Raw genomic sequence first — 17,787 nt, forward strand, 5'->3', positions numbered from 1 at the left:
CGCTTCAGTGAAAGTCAAATTGTGTGTGAGTGTGTTAGAGTGTTGCGTTTTGGGCCCACCAGAGACTGATCTCTGCACATCCCCACATTTCAGCTGATGTTGTATGACCAACTGTGGCTTTTCTCTGAAACAGTTTGAGTTATTTGTGTAGCACAACTTCATGATTAATGCAATGTGAATGTGTCTCACATTGCAGAAGAGCTTTTCCGCACTGATGATGACAGCATGTGTGTGTTAGGATGCTATGTGAATTTGGTATGATGCAAAATATTTCCTTATGATGCAACTCTTTGTAACATTTGCAGAAATGTGGCAGCAATTCCAGTCAGTCAAAATACATCTTACAACACTGACCACATTATATGTCAAATTGCATCCCATTCACTGAGCGGCCCTGCTATAATGTCTAAACCAATAACAAGGGAACACCTTCAGGATAAAGTGACACAGAATGGAAAATTGTCTTCAGCGTTGTTTTGGATCTGAACCAGAAATGCATCAACTTTCTACTTTTCATGAGCAATAAAGGGGGCCACATGTGATATGAATATACCCAGACTTAGTTCTCTTTTTTTTATTCTATCTTTCTTTCTTTTTTTGTCTTGCTTCTGTTGCCCTCATCAGGAGGGTCGAGGGGCCTCTGGGCTGCAGGCTCCTCAGTTCTGGTGTTGAAAAGATTCCTGCCATAAGAATGAGTGAACATGTTCTCCAACGCAGGGCTTGATGAGAATAGCAGACTCTTCACCATATGAAACCTACCTCTGCTTTTGGACAGCCGTGGATGCGGTCCATTGGCTTCCCAATATTCAATTTTTCACTCTGTTTTCAATTTTCACTCACTGCAGATTACTGTGTTGCCATTTGGGGGGATTTTGAGCACCCTTGCTGCGCAACTGTGAGGAGAGGCAGGTATAAAATCTAAAGATACTTGATTTGATTCGCACATACACGGGATCCATTTTCTCTCTGCTGCTCGATCAAAAACAACTACCTTAAAGACTTAAAGACTAGATTGAGGTTGAGCAAGATTTTGATAGTGGTTGATGGGGGGATAGAAATTTGAGTCTACTCTTTATCCTCCCTGAAATCTCATTCTTCATAAGCTACTTCTAAGAACCAGTGCCGTGGATGATAAGATGTCAGTAACAGGCTTCGTGCTGTATGTTTCTGTGTTTTTCACTTCTCTTTTCTGGTAAAAGCACTTTGTGAATCAAACATAACACCAGGCTGATGTTCAAAGCTTGTATATCACGTCTGAGTTGTTCTGAAATAACAACACACACACACACACACACACACCCCTCACTCTTACAGTAGCTCTGTGGTGCAGCTGTCCACCATGCCTAACATTCTGCCTCAGTGGGCCAAACCCCAGCACACCACTGAAGTCCTTCCAGTTTCTTGCCAGGAATTCTCTCCCTGTCTGGGGGAAAAGTCCCCAATAATATGACCTACATAGGCAGCCCCAGACCAACTTTCCTTTGGCCCCCTCCCCTCTGCCGCACCTCGCACCCCTCCTTCAAGTGTGCTCCGACCTCTGCTCGAATCTACAGCAGCAGTAACAACACATTAGCAGCAGTCACACTTAACATAGCCAGAACTGGGAGGGGTTTTGATGGCTGGCTGGACCCAGGATTTGAAGCTGAGCAGCTCAGATGAATCTCTGAATCTGAACAGTGCCGGGCTGTGCTGTTGTTCTTGGCTGCTGAGCTTTTCTCCGGTCCTGGGGAGAGGTGGGGTATGGTGCACCGCAGACATATGGCTGAGGGAAATCTCGTAAGGCCAAAGGTCACGGGGGTCAATCTAACCTCCTGCCCTCTGGTTGATTTATTATCCCATGGGGTGATGTCGCCCTGCTCAGACCAAACAGAGCAGGGGTCAAAGGGCGTACTGTATCGCTGTTGTGAAAGCCTGCTAGGAAAACCGGCTTTCTGAGTTTGGAATAAGGAGATGGAGAGGACCCTGAAAACAGAGCCTCATGTACTGTGGGGCCACTTAAGATGAGGAGCCTCACCACTGCTGTGTTTCCCACAAGGAAACCATAAAAACCAAGTCAGTACTTAAGTAATAAGAGGGCTTAACAGCAATTTTGACATCTAAGAGGTGCTGTTGGGCGCAACAAGAATAGCTGTGTCTCGTGTCTCTTGTTGCTCAAGCTTAACCTTGGTAGACCTGCTTTCATACCAGCATGCCTTCTCATACCATAATCTTAAACATGACGTAAAATCATTTTCAAATTTTCCAATAATAGTACTATAACGTTATTCTTCCAAGCAACCCTCTTTTAGTTCCTAAATGAGCTGGATTATTTTTTTTGAGCTAGCACATGAATTCACACACAGATTTTAATGCGATGATAGTGTGAGCAAGGCTAAGCCAGACTTGATTTTAACGTGTGTTTATTGTGAGCCAGACCAAGCCAATCAGAGCAAAATATTGCGATAAAGAGGTGTGGGGGAGGGCAAGGAGCTGCAACAACTGTCGTTCAGGCAACTGGCAGCCTCAGCTATTTCGGGACAACTAAATGGCAGAGTGGCTGGCATCAGCTGCTGCTGACACTGTTTGTCACAATCTTGGTTGACACAGTACAAACACACACACATGCACACACACCTGTTGACTCATATCTGCTTTCATATAGCACTGCTGGGCCTCTACATGCCTGGGCCTCTCTAGACAGGTGGCTTCCAAGCACCCCCATGGTGGGCATGCGTGACCACAGAGCCTGAAAGCCACCACCCGCTCACCAGACACGCTGTCCCAGCTGAGTTTCTTTGGCTTTTTTTTTTTTTTTTGCACTTGACTTTTTTGTGGTGAGCATCAGGAATTATGGGGAAGGAAACATGTGAGAAACATAGGCCATTATTGGGTACATGAGCCATAAACCACTTGGTCTCCCAGCACACATACTGTGCTGTTAGGCTAGACATTTCAAGAGTTAAAACGTTTAATTTCAAAAATATACTCCATAGATGCTAAGATCCATTCTTTTGTGGCAACAATTATTTACTCCACCAACTGCAAGATCCAGGGCATTGATTGGTTTAGAAGCTGACTCAAGAAAATCTGAAAGCTTACAACAAAAAAAAAATAATTTTGAAGTGGAGAGATTTAGATGTTATTTGCCTGGTTTTGGAGGTTATTCTGTTTGCAGGGAACATGTTGTGCAGCTAATGGTGACGCCGAATAAGTTGAAAGCCAATGTAATCAAATAAAAATCAACCAAAAATCACTCAAATTCAAATTCATTCTCCAAACAAAATGGGGGCAGCACATCATCAGAGAGTCGGGGTGTCCTTGCTCTTCCTATCCTGTAGGTCTTTCTTTAAACAAACAGCTAACTTAGCAAACATATCAACACTGTCAGTAATATTACATAATTAGCTACCTTCATAAGCTATTGCTAAATGGCTACTGTTAGCATTAACAACTGAAAAGCACTTACTGCTATAACAGAAATGTTCACCATCAAAACTCTTGTTTACTTCTCTTTCTACCATTTCTTGTCCTTTATCAAGCATGTGTATAGCAGACAAGTTAATAAGTAAATATGATGTGATTAGACAAGAGGTAGGATGCTAGGACAGGGCATAGGATGTGTTCATCAAATACATTTACATACAGCAGCAGCAGACACACATACAGCAGAAGGGGCTTTCGTGCGACAACAAAGCCAACTGAAGAGTGAAGTTCCTCCAAGAGCAATGTGAAAAAACAGTTTCCCTCATCCAGTCTACTATTCCGGTTATTTAATTGGCTTCAAATGAGCCTTAACATTCACACAATTTCCCTTGACTGTCCCTCAATATTAAATACTCTAAAATTGCTCCAGCGTGTGGCTCTACAATAACGTCAGATGCTGACCACGCTAGCCGCGGCACGTGCTAACTCCAAGTTCGTCAGGCTAACCTGCAAAATAAATAGTAGAGCAACATTAAGAAAAAAAAAAAAAGCCAAAACTTACAGCGTCCAAGTTTGATGTCTTTATTGATCCATCCTTGAGCTTGACTTTTGCTTTGAATCCTGCTTTGTACAGGCCCACACTGAAAAAGCAGTATAAAGTAAAAGGGTTAGCTTAACACACACATAGGCCTGCAAGAGGTTTCCATTATTGTGAGAACATTTACATCAAAATTAAGGCGATCCATAGTGTCTTCACTTCTTCCGATGATGGAAGTAGATGAATTTACCATTTTGTTGTCATTTTACTTGCGTATATGCACCATAATATACACGTGTTTTGTGTGATTTGTGATTTCTACTGGTCTATTTTCTCCAGCATAATGAGGTTCTGTTCTCGTCAGTGTAGCTCAGGTGGCAAGATCAAAGGCGACATGGACGTCCTATGAAGCTCAGAGAGCCTAGCTTTTCATGACCTAGCACGAGTTCCTCCTCTGCACAGACTTTCAGACTGCCAGATTTCACTGTCCAGCGTCAGTGACAGTGTGTCCCTTATATTCTCCTTTTAACTGCTTCCTCAGATCTTCTTTTAGGTTGTGCTCGTGTGTACTTCTGAGATCAAACTGTCTTTTGAAGTGGGAGTCTCTCTCTCTCTTCTCTCTGTCTAGTCTTGAGATGAAAGAGGAGCACGGCCTAACACAGAACGGCCTCTGCAGGCGGAGGTAGCCATGGGGTCCCTCTTTTTCTCACTCCTTGCCAAAATCCCCCAGCAGTGATAGTAACCAGAGGAGGACAAAAGGCAGCGGAGCTCTGCAGCCCTCAGGCCCATGTAGTCTCTCTGGCTAATTGAAAATGGCTTTGCTCAGCTCACTTATACTCCAGCTGTCCTCCTCCTTCTTTCTCTCTTTCTCCTCTGCCTGTCCACCCCTCCCGCGGGACGACCCTCTCCGCTCTTTCCACCCAGAGCTCTTTCTCTCTCAGTGCTGGACTGTGCTGATCTTGGGACATCCCCAGTATTTTTTGGCCTGTGAAGGCAAATATAATTGAGTGGTAATATGAGACATATTCTCTTTTCCTCTGCATGCCTCATTCAATGGGCTATGGAATATTGAAGTTCAAAGTAGGTGCAGTGAATGTGTCAGGGTTTTTTTTTTCTCTTCCCTGTTCGTGGTGATTGCAGTGTGAAAAAAAGTAGAAATGAACTGAGGAGATTTTAGTTGGACGGAATCTCCACCCCATGTCTTACCTTGACCCAGCTCGGCTCAAGATTTGAAGAAACGGCCCCAAAAATCTATAGGACAGGTTTCACCCTCCAATGAAAGCAAATTATGGAATAGATGAGCTGGTAATCAAATTCCTCCCAAACCAAGAGAGCAGGCCAGAGTGTAATGAAATGGAGTTTTATTATTTACAGCAGAGCTACAGTGCAGAGGGTGTGCATGAATATCATTTACAACCATTTCCATCCATCTGTACAACAGCAGCCTCACTCTCTGTGTTTCTCATCACTCCAACAAGCAGAGATGTTCCAGGTTGATCCTTCCACATGACAATAAATACAGTAAGGCAATGTTTCTATTTACAACTCTTATAAAACTGTACAGGAGGACAGACAGACACATGTATCAAGGTCTGTCACAAAGTTAGATTCCCTTTAAAATACAACCACTTTATTTAATGTGAGATAAATAATAGCTATTTTTAACCACTGCAAAAAATATGAAAATATAAATCAGTGCAGAGAGAAAGCCTCTCCTCTTTCCCCTTCCTTTTTTCACCCCTCCTTCATATGTGCATCCGTCTTTTTAGGAATGTGGATGGTATAATTATGGGAAGCCTTTCATACGGTAGCTACATATTTGAGTTATTCTCTATTTTCTACTTCCTACATGCCTCAGCATTCTGTCAGATAAATACTATGAACCCGGGAACAAAGTGAGAGCATTGTCTTATTGTTTCAAACGTGTGCTCTCGGTGGCAGGCCGATATTTCCAAACCTTTCACACAGAATTAGTGCGCCTGCTCTTCAAAGCTTACTGTTTAAATTCTGCACATTTTCCAGTGTTTCTTTTCATTAGTCGCTCACAGTGAGTAATCTCCCCTTACCAGGAATTCAGCACTTAATTAGCTCTGGAGAGAAAAAATAATCAGAGCTTTAATGGGGCAAATTTATTTCAAATTGCACACAGCAGTGCGAGCCCCCTGAAAAGGGTAATAGAGGATATTAAGCAGGGCCCCAGTGGTGCTGCAAGCAGTGGTGCTGCTAAAAGTGTTTAGATTGATATGCATATGAAATCTCTCAACGGGAATCTTAGAGCAAACTGAAAGTCCACAGCATAACTTTGGTCTGTATTCCTGTAACACAGCACTGGGCCCTGTCATGGCAGTTTGGCTATTTTTATTAGCTTCAGCATTGCTGTAAATCAGCGCCATGTTAGCCAGCTGCCCCAGACACATCTATTTCACTCCGCTTCTTCTGGTCCCTAATGCGGGTCAACATCAACAGATAATCTGCCCTTCCCTCCTCATGTTATTTGATCACTACTAACAAACACCCACCACAGCCAAAGTACAGTTAGGCTAGATGGATATGTGGCTATGGAAATAACCCTGTTGTGTACTGGGTGTGGACGGTGCCAAGATAATCAGAAGGATTTGAGGAATGCCTCTGCCACGGCTGGACTCTCAGTTTTTCTCCGTGTCTTTGGGGAACTTGAGTGCTTTGATTGCATTATGACTTCATTACTGGATTAGTTAGCTTTGGAATAATATTTAGAGTGGAGGAATGCAGCTGAGTGACAGGCCACACATAAATTAACATTATCTGAGATGTGTGATTATGAGGCTAATGTAGTGAAATAAATTCATGGAGTGTGTTGCTGCTTCAATGACTGCGGGTTTCAGGGAAACACTGGGGGCTCACAATGCTAGTGTAGGAGGGAAAGCCACATTTAGACAAGCAAAGAAGACCCAAACAAGGCCAACAACCATCAGAAGCAAAGACTTCGGTCAGCCTTCTTTCCACAACATCAATCTCACTCTCAGTGGTACTCCTGCCCGCATGTCCCAGAGCACCGTCGAAAGTGGACAGTTAAAAGTTGTTCTCTTCTTTGTGGCCCCACCAAGTGTTCCCTTCTGCCTGCTTTGTGTATCTACTTTTATTATATCAATGTACTTTGTATATGTCTGAGCCACTGTTTCTTTGTTTGTTTACTTGTTCACCTGTTTGTTTGTCTGTCTTATACTGTTTAAAACATAAATAAAAAAATATTAAAAAAAAAAAAAAGTTGTTCTCTTCTCGGTGGTCAAAAGTCATTGAAAAAATGAAATTTTGAAAAAAAAAAAAGAATTTCAAACGTAAGAGAGGGAGGGGGTTCTGGAAGACTGGATCCCCTTATTATTTGCAGGCTATCCCCCCCTCTGTGGGGTGGGGTAGGCTATTTATGTGAAGTCCTGGTCTTTTAATTCTCCTTTGGTGATGATGTCATCATACAGAGTGCGACCTGTCGCTGTGACATCAGGGGCCCTCGTCGATGCTGGCACCCATACGCTTCTGAATGGTCACCCTGCGGATGGAGGGCTTGGACGTCAGCTCTGGCTGGGGTGGAAACTGCTCCATCAGGATCCGCAGGACTGAGTCCATTTTCTGGTCCATCTGATGGACCTGGATTTAACACAAAATGACAAAAGGCAAACAGGTTAGGTCAGCTGAATGCCTCCGGGGTAAACTCCCTGAACGTAAGTACAGTGTAGACCTGCATTATGAAACAATCAAAGAATGTCAGAGAGTCTCTGCCTTTGTTTCGTAACCATCTGCCTCTTTAATACACTTGCCAGCCCAATGACAGAGCAGTGCGGGATATAATGACACGTTAGTCTGCCAGTCGCCGTCTACCTGCTATAGAGTCACTCATTACAAAAGCTGTTGAGCTATATGATCACTGAGTTGGCAGACCGATGTGCGTGCACACACACACACACACACACACACACACACAACCCGCTGTTGTTTACATGCTTTCCCAACTGTAAACACAGGTGTGTCACCCAACATGTCTGACAGGGCACAGTCAGCCTAACCATGGTGTGAATACAGATGAGTGGCTCCACCTGAGTGAAAGAGGTAAACAGACAACAGACTGTCTGGTGACAGGCAAATACAGTCAGACACACTCGCAACCACAAAAAAGTAGTCGAGCAGACTTATTGCACACACTTTGGAAACTTCAAAGAGATTTGCTATGTCTTCACGGCCTTGTTCTCAGTTTTACTTCTGTACCTATTTATTTTTCCCTTTTTTTCCCCCCTTTTAAGTACTTACACAGCATGCGCACACACACACACTCACACCGACACACTCACAAAGCAATAGACTCTGATGGCTCAAATGGCTTCAAGAAACCATGGAAAATGATAAAGATTGTGCTTTGTAAATCAAAGCCTAAACAGCAAAGCACATCAAAGAGCCATAACATCTCACGCAGCAGGCACAACAGACAGATTCAGACTCCTGTCTCTACTAGCCACTGATAGCGAACGACTCCGGCCCAACTGCGGTATATCTGGCAGGGCACAGTGAGATAGTTAACATCAATGGCATTTTCACTTAAGGCTTACGCATATGGTCCCTCTTTGTCCTCATCTTTTATTGTGTGTGCCTGACGGCCTGGACATTTTTATGGCAGAGTGGGACATTTAGCAGCTATTATTGCTGTTGAAATATGTGCCATAGTAGGAAGCATAAACCTGAAATATCAGTGAGTCACAGAGAAGAATGAAACGACATCTCATCACGCCATTGATCACAGTTTACAAACAACTGAGCAATGGCTCATGAACCTTAGCTTCCTGATGAATTAATTTGTTTGCAATTTTATTACTCCAAACTGTATGTTTTGAAGTTGTGTGCATGTCCACTTAAAGCTAAAACAGATTCATGTGCACTGGCTTGACTTGCTGTGATGTATTTTTTGTGAATTAAAGATTGACTGTACAGTAACTATTTGATCAGAAATCTCCAGCCTGACAGGGCAAGAATTGTTTCCTGTTCACCAGTTTTGCTGAGGTTTGCTGGTATTTCACCATCCACAGTGCTTTCCTCTGAGATTGTACCATGACCTAAATAGCTGCACTAAGTAGACGAAGCACGCGCTGGGCCCGGATGAAGCTTAGAGAATAATAGGCTATCATAAACATGTTGGGCAGTAATCTACGGACTTATCAACATTCTCGTTGGAGCTTAAAATGGATCAGGAATTCCTCCTGCAGTGTGTCTAAAAGGAGTGGCCCAGGAGACAACAAAAACATGATGAGACACACAAGTGTGTGTTTTTGGGATATGGATGTGAGGGGGAGAGAGATGCAAAGTGAGAGGGCGAGATTGTGCAAGCGTATGGTTACGAATGTGCCGCTGGTGACTGTGAGCTTGCGTGTTGAAAGAGTATGTCTCATTGTGTGTGTGTGTGTGTTTCTGGACTGGATGTGGGCAAAGAGATGGTGTGACTACAAATCAGAGGAGCAAGTGCATTTGAAAGAGAAACTTCTGTTTTTCATTTTGGAACCACATGACTTTTGGATAGTTAATACCAATTCATTTGTTGAAACTGTCAGCACTGATGACTCGACTGTTTGTGCTCCCACAGACTGTTGGTGACAGTCTGCTTGAAGCTATTCTTGCAGCTGCTATATAGATTTTTGTACTTTAAGCTGAAAATTACTTTAGTTTAATGTGTTTTACTTATATGTTGCCTTTAGAATTCTTCTGTAATTGTCATTGTGTTTACTGAAGGGAAGTTGTGTTGGGAAGAGTTTTGTTTTTATTTTTTTTTGTTCACCCTGTGCAGAGTGTAAATGCTGGAGTTGGGTGTCCCCATGCCTGCTGTGTCATATAAATGCATGTGATCCAGTGACAGGTGATGCTCCAGCTGTCCCCGACACTCCCTCTGACCACAGACAGCACATGGGACAGTCACAAGCAGGACGGACATTTCGGCAGCAGGGGTTTCCCTGAGCTCTGATCAGGTCCTTCTGACTTTGTCCAAGTCAGACATGTGTCCAAACGGCTGGTGCTTTTAAGTACAGCCGCTTTGTCTAAAATTTTCTCCTTAGTAAATCCAAGATGTATACAGAAATTGATTTGTTGTTAAATCTGTAATTTACCCCAAAATAGTAGAAAAAAATAAAAGCCCCCCAGCAGGGGCAAATAAAAATTTCACAGAACTGTATTTGATATCTTGATATTGCTAGTTTTGTCCATCAAGTGATCCCAATCCCAAAGATACTGAAGTTATTTTAAAAAAGTAAAAAAGTGGAAAGTCCTCATATTTGGTGGCAAAGGCATTTTAAAATGGGAGTGTGGGTACAGAAATGGATAGTTTTACATTTAATTCACCATGAAAGCTTTACCAAGCAGCACAGATACAGTATGTACAGCATATTTGCTCTTTGACCTGTAGTTCATGAACTTCCAGTCACTGCAGGAGCCAAGTGGGGACATGGAGACAACGGTGGGGAGGACACAGAGCTCCTGTTCACACAGGAACACCCTTCCTGGAACACCTTCCTGTCCTCCCCTGGGGCTGTCTGTCTAATAAACTCCAACAAACAGAGACATATACAAGTAGACAAACACATGCACGTACAACATGTACACACACTTGTTTGCCGCCTAGCAAACAACAAACAAGGAGTCACCCTGTGGCTAAAGAGCTGCAGCAGAGACGTTAGGCAAGAACAAAACCAATAAAGAACTGATGTGAGTAAACAACTGAGTTAAAGTTATCATGAGCCTGTCACCAGCCTAACAGTAAAATAAATATATTATGTTAACGGCTGGTGTAGTGAATGTCTGGTGCTCAGAACAGACCACACCTGATATTATGTATGTGGACTCAAACCAAATTCATGATAAGATGAAATAAGATTAACTTTATGATCACTGCAGGGTATTTTTTTAGACACTGAGGCTGCAGCATACAGTACTGTAATGTAAGCAGCCAGTCCAAAAACAAGAACAAACAAGAGATACATTACATCATACATCAAGATTTGGGTTTGCTTTATAAACCACACTGGAGACTTTCCACAAACGCTGTGTGGCCAAGCATTGTTCAAACGCACACAAATTTCTTCCTTAAAATCAATTAAAGTGGGAAATATTGTGCTGTTTATTACACTACAAGCAGATGAATCTAACAGCTTTAGTTATTTTGTGGACTCAAATTTTTAAACAGAAAATATTTGAAACTATTCATCAAGATGTCACACCTGTCATATGATAAAACTATATATGTTAGAACAGCCTTTCTGTGTGGCCAGCTCAAAGTACACCTGTGTGCAATAATCTGGTTAGTCAGCATCTTGACATGCCACACCCGTCAGGTGGATGGATTACCTCTGAAAAGGAGAAGCGCTAACTAGCACAGATTTGAAATTAAAGCCTTCTGTGCGCAATGAAAAAGTCAAAGCTTTAATTTCATCTCGTGAAAAAAATTGAAAACAAAAGTGTCGCGTTTGTATTCCTGTGTGTTGTGTTAGCGGCAGTTCATGAGGAACATCCAGTTAGAAGAGGATGACAAGAGGAAGAAGAGGAAAGAAGAGGAGAAAAGAGAAGAGGTGTCTTCTTTTCTGTGAATGTCATGCAGAACAGTGAACCTGATTTCACAAGCCGGCCTGTGCTGTTGGAGCAATTCACACTGCCATCTGTTGGAGAGTCAGCAGGCCTGGAGAAAAGCCTGGAGCTGCTATCATTCTGCATTTCTGGGCCAAATTCTACCATCGCATGATTACTGAAAAATGGAGACATGACATGCAAGAGGGATACGAGATACCGGATGAGGTAGACTGAGGGCGTGTGTGGTTGCCTTGACATGTAATGCGCGGTATTTAGGTGTCGTGGTGCGTCTTATTCGGCGGGGAAAACAAGGCCGGTATGTACACAGAACAGCACAGTCCTGGCTGGATTAGCGAGCGAATGCATCTTTTAACAGTCAACACACAGACACAGAGCACGTAGGCAAAGAAAAACACAGGGGCAATAGAGAAACATATTTCTCCATTTCTTGCCCTCTCTCACCTTGAGGAGTTCTAACGAATAAAAAGGAAGAGGAGAAAATACAAGAGTGGAGGAGACAGAGGAGCAGGGCTGCCAGAAGGAAAGACTACCAGCTCCAGGAATGTCTTGGCATCTGCGTCTAACCGGGCCGTGCTATTCAACAAAACAAGATTCCTGTCATTGAAATGCTCTGTTACATGAGACAATGGAGACAGAGCTGGGACAGAGAGAGAGATAAGACAAGAAGAAAATAATTGCACAGGTCAACGTCCTTGCATGCCGCGATCAATGTGTAACGTGTTCTCCCACCACCCGGACCTCATAAGGTCTGTCGCTACAACCTGAGTAACACCAGATGATTTCATACTGTCATTCTTTCTTACCTTTGTTATGACTGTGTCTACTTACATGGCACTGGCATGACTCACATAATGTTCATTCCAGTTGGAGTGGAATTCTTTAATAGCCCACTGAGGCCTTTTGAGTGACTAAGGTTTTAAACTGTGGTTATGGGTAAAACAGAAAACATCTAGTGCCCTTCACTTTCATACGTCTGATGTGAAGCCATCGCTGAAAATCAAGAGTTTCTCCAGAACATTATGATGCCACGGTGAAGCTGACCTTCGACCTATTGTATATAAAAAGTCATCATTTGTGTGAAATTTTGTCATGATTAGTATAAGAATTCTTGAGTTATGGCTAAAAATATGATTTGTGAGGTCACAGACAACCAAATCCGAATGAATATTTGTTCAAAGTCAGATTATGTTCTATTGCTCCACCTCACTCAGATTTTCTTCATCACCCTTTCATGCAATAAATCTTGGGACAAAATCTGACAAAATGGGATTCTAATTTGTGTCAGTTTAGGGGCCCTTGATATGAAAAAGTGTGAGAACCACTTGATTAATGGACAAAAACTAATTGTTAGTTCAACCCAGCCCAACACTAGACGACATTAAACCCAGAGCTGTATAGACACTGGTTATGCCTAATGAGGGGTCAACTAATTAGAGTTTTAATGTTCATGATTTAATAGCAGTCAGTGTTGAATGTGAAGCAGTTGGGATAAGCAAGAGGCCAAGCAATCGGCCCATTCCGAATAGGCACATTTTGAACGGGCACTGCACTAGTTTTTCTATAAACAATGGGTCAAATTACCATGTGGAAGGGGGCCTCCTGTAGTAACAAACCCACGGAGAGCCTTCATCCAACACTGCAACTCTACCGAGAGCATTTAAACTCATTAGCTTTGGTTTGCGGCCCCCACCTTTATTGTTTTGGATCATTCTGGCAACTTTTATCAGCCTGTTTTCAGCCACAGCAATCATCTGTTTTCAGCAAAAACTCACTGATGAAGGCATTGCGCAGTACCCGCTCATCAACCAGAGCAAAAAAGAAAGGAGTAAGTTGCCAGAAATGAAAAAGCTGCACATTCACCATGTCAACGGTTTTAGCGTGATAAAACATCAGTTGCATTGTTTGTGTTGTGTTATAATTTTGTGTTTGAATTTCAAGTTTGCATCGCTACCACAGAGTGACCAAAACTCATATGTATTTCATATGTTTTTAAATAAGTGTCACACAAATAAGGCATTTCTGGGTAAATATCCAGTAAAAAACAGAGTGGAGGGATAGTTTCCAGTTATTTTCCACTCCTGTTCCCATAACACCTAAAGTGTAATAGCAACAGCAACAGCAAAGGGTCAGTTCAGGTGAATTTCTCTGCCTCTCCATAGATCCCCTGTGCAGCTCAACCATACTGGCTCTTTGTGTTTCACCTACACACACACACACACACAAGGTCCAGCATTTCGATCGTAACACAATGGTCAATGCAGAAAAAGCAACAGAGGGTGCACACACGGGCCTCACTGGTGGGCCAATAACAAGCTAGCATTACACAGAGGTCATCATTATCATCGCAGTGACAGGGCCGCATGAATGGAGAATGGAGATCAGGGATGAGGGGAGGGAAGGAGAGGCCAGGAAGAGAGAGTAAGGGGAAAAGGAGACAAAAAGAAAATAAATTTGAAACGGACACTAGTGGCTTTTGTCTCCGGGAGAGAGGTTAGAGAGTTAACACGCCAACACACACTCTCACACAGACATTCAGCTACACACACACACACACACACACCACCGGGACAGTCAGAGGGCCACTGATGTGTTGACCACATTTGGCAGGGAATTAGTTTTAACTGAAGAGCATCATCAAAACTACTAAATTCAACGCAGCTGCTTCCAGGTTTATTTGCAGGAGTTCACACAAAGAGCAACACACCTGAGAAGTGGCATTTACTTGTATGCCTTAAGACAACACCTTTACTTCTAAAGGGAAGCGCTTCCAGAAGTTTGTAGAGGGCTCTTGTGTTTTGAAAGTCAACTGAGTTGCATTAGTTGAGTTTGCTCCTTCACTGACGCATCAGCACAGACCATTCAGCTGACTGGATGAATCCTCTCCTCAGTTTGTCTTTCAAAACTGAGAAAACATGGCAGTTGTTCTGGAAACAGCATTAACTTTCTCTTAAATTGACACCAGTTAAATACATGTGAGGTAAAGGATCGGCAATGCAGTTGCATAATCACACTTAATTCAATGAAGTTTGTTTTGAATCTCGTCAGCGAGTCATGTCATTACCACTTAGCTGCTGGGCTCAGTTGATTCTCAGTGTGTGTTTTACAAATTAAAGTCTTGTCCCAGTAACTGCATGATTTAGGATGACTTTCCCATCCTGCTACAAAAATCTGCCAGACTTTGCTGCATGTTATTTACGGTTATTCACATTTTAACTTAAAAACTGCTACAGTTTTCTAATATCTGAGATTTTGCATGGTGCTTTCAAAGAGATCTGGGAAATGATGAACATCTGTGACCCATTTTGGTGTCTCTTATCTCTTTACAGGAACATTAGCTGTAAGCTTTCATAATCATCTTCACAAGAGCTGGGGAGTTTGCTTCAGATATTTCTATACGGATGCACACTGTACTGTTTGCAGTGAACGCACAGTCGCTCGGTCTTCTCACAGCCTTATCTTAAGAAGAAAAGCACAAGATGACTAAAGTGCTCTAAGATGTGATGCAAATAGAAGAAAAAGCAAACAGCACGGCCAACCAACATTAAAGAAATACAAACAGACGGGAAGACACACGATTGTTTTCTGAAAAGTGTGGGCCAGCAATTAAGAGAGGCCAGAGGAGGAGGTGAATGGTTGGAAAGATGAAAGATGGAGGGGGGAGAAAAACGGGGGAGCAGGGCAGTCCGACAAACTTCAAAAAGCTGTGGTGGCCTTTATTAACAGTTTGTTTTTGCTGCCTTGTGAGTGTGTTGACTCATCTTTTGGGCTCTTTCATATTTGTGTGTGTGTGTGTGTGTGTGTGTGTGTGTGTGTGTGTGGGGTTGTATTCAATTTCCAAGCCTGAACCATGATTATGAAATACGATAGCATCTCATTATTGATGCGTTTGTGTCACTGTGTGTTTATATCAGCTTTCATGAAAGAGTGAGCTACTTTGGTAATGTGTTTTGGGTTATGTGTGTGTTTGCATGTGAGACCACATGAAAGTGAAAGGGTATTGTTATTATTAGGAATTATTAGTCCTGAGTTTGGATATTTCCAAGCTGTGTGTATGTTTGTGTGTGTGTGTTTTCCACAAAACTAAACTGAAAATGTTCTTCCACTCTGCTCTCTAAAGGGCTAAAGACCAGCTAATGCAACGGATGTGTGAAAACGTCTGTCTGGTGTGTTCGTGTGACCCATTTGTATCCTTCAGTGTTCTTTAGTTCACTTCTCAGAAGCTCTTGAAATTGCCAAAGTTTATGGATGGAGCAATTTGTAGTGAAAATGAAGCTTTTAACCAGTATCCTTTAAGGGTACATTAAAAAATGCTTCACATGAGGCGAACTGGGGTCATGCTTTCCAAGTTGAGTCGGAATGAGAAAGGGGGAGAGCAAGAACGACAGACCGCGTGAATGAGTCCTAAACCAACGTGTCAGCTGGACTCAGATTCACCAACCCAACGAGCAACCAACCCGCTCTACCAGCAGCCTCTGTGCCAGCTGGAAAACAGAGCTAGCCGGCTCAGATTCACCACGGGCCGGGCCACTGCCAGGGAGAATGGATTCACTTTAACGCTGGCAGATACAATATGTTCTTTGTATTTGTAAAAAAGAAAAAAAAAAGGAGAAAGAGATGTACAGAGAGAGAGAGAGAGGAAGAGAGGAAGATGAAATGAAGGGTAAGGCTGGATGACAGCGGTGTGGATGGATTAGTTCTGGACTGAGTGAAGGAGAAGAAGGAGGGAGTGAAAGAGGGAAATGGTGGTTATGTTTTAAAGAACAGGAAATCGAGGGAGAGCACCTGACGCACATGATAAGTATCAAGGGCTGTGCCACGTGCCGCTAAACTGCAGCCAAAGCTCTTTTCTGCAGGGGAGGTGGCGGTGGTGGTGTGTTGGGGGTGGGTGGGTGGATGGGGGGTGGGGGGGGGGGGGGGGGTGTACCAGCTAATCTCTCTTCTGAGTGGGTGCGCACTCAAAGCTGCTTTTGTTTCTGAGGGCTACTTTCACGAGGACGTACAATCCCCCATGTCCACTCCTCCTCCTCCTCCTCCTCCTCCTCCTCTCCTTCTCTTCTCCTCCTTTTTATCTCTCCGTTGTCCGACGCACACTCCTTCTCCCTGAAACACTGTGGGTGTTTTATTTGATTTACTGATCATTCTGTTTGGACACGACCGTGAGGCTGCGGAGAGAGAAGAAAGTGTGCGTGCATACGTGAATGCGTGGGCACGTCCAAGTCGTAGTGTATGTCCATGTGTGTCCATGCACACATGTACGTGCGGGGAAACTCTGACGGTCTTTTCATGTTGTGAAAAAAAAAAAAAAGCCATAAATTGAAACAGCCAAAGAGAGCGTTGGCGTGAGGGAGAAGCTTTGATGTCACGTTGGAGGCGCGTTAACGTTTTTCAGTTTTTCGCGTTGAGAGATGTGAGGGTCAGGGAAATGTTACTGCAAACAAAATAAATGAGCGGTATAAACAAGCCAGAAGAGATGAATTATGAGCAGGCTGCCAAGAGATGAAGCTGCTGTCAGCTCAGAGGAATATGGGCGTGGGTGAGGGAATGCTTTTAGGTTTCACTCCCCTGCGTGGAGGAAAAAGTAAGCTCTAAGTACTACAGCAAGAACATGCTGTTACAATAAAAAAGTGATGGAAATATTTACCATAAATACCAAACCAGAACATTTATACAAACTGTATTTGTTGAGGAATTGTATCTGTAAAATTTAAATATCATATATTGAACAGAAACAATCTAATGTCTAATTGTATTCCATTATTATGGTAATTTAATTCTTCATCATAATTTGCTAAATGTTAATCACACCCATTTAAAAAAGCCCAGAGTGGGACCCAAGTTTGAACAAGTTAAGTGGACGGGTGGCAGGGTGGACGGGTGAGAGGAGAGTGTGGAGGGAATAAGCAGTTGTTTGATGGACCATTTGTCCTCAGAGACAGCTGGACATGACCTGGTCCTAACCGGTCCCCAGTATGGACAGAACACAGCAGCAAACACATTTTAATACTTTGTGTTCACGTAAAGAAGTGGAACATAAGAACAATGACACACACACACACACACACACACACACACACACACACACACACATAAATACATAAAAATAATACAGACTCACACACACACAAGAGTGTGCTTGTACACACATGCGGACTTTGTAGTTATTTCAGGCATCTTCTCTTCTCGGAACAATTTCAACACATCCAACAAGGCCAAACACTAATATTTCTTCATCGTGGGCTCTAATGTGGGAAGAC

At 43.0% G+C, this 17,787-nt stretch overlaps 1 protein-coding gene across 3 annotated transcripts in view; it reads right to left on the minus strand.

Annotated features, from left to right (window-relative positions):
- Positions 1-5,299: 5,299 nt before the first annotated feature.
- The window catches only part of kcnq1.2 (potassium voltage-gated channel, KQT-like subfamily, member 1.2), a 161,650-nt gene continuing 149,162 nt past the window's right edge, over positions 5,300-17,787 (minus strand). For all 3 annotated transcript variants that reach the window (XM_046395368.1, XM_046395369.1, XM_046395366.1), the window contains one exon: positions 5,300-7,564. In XM_046395368.1, the coding sequence (XP_046251324.1) occupies positions 7,418-7,564 (147 nt within the window). In that variant the 3' untranslated portion in view covers positions 5,300-7,417. The remainder of the gene's footprint in view (positions 7,565-17,787) is intronic.

The sequence above is a fragment of the Scatophagus argus genome, chromosome 7 (assembly GCF_020382885.2).
Source record: "Scatophagus argus isolate fScaArg1 chromosome 7, fScaArg1.pri, whole genome shotgun sequence".
Lineage (NCBI taxonomy): Eukaryota > Metazoa > Chordata > Actinopteri > Scatophagidae > Scatophagus > Scatophagus argus.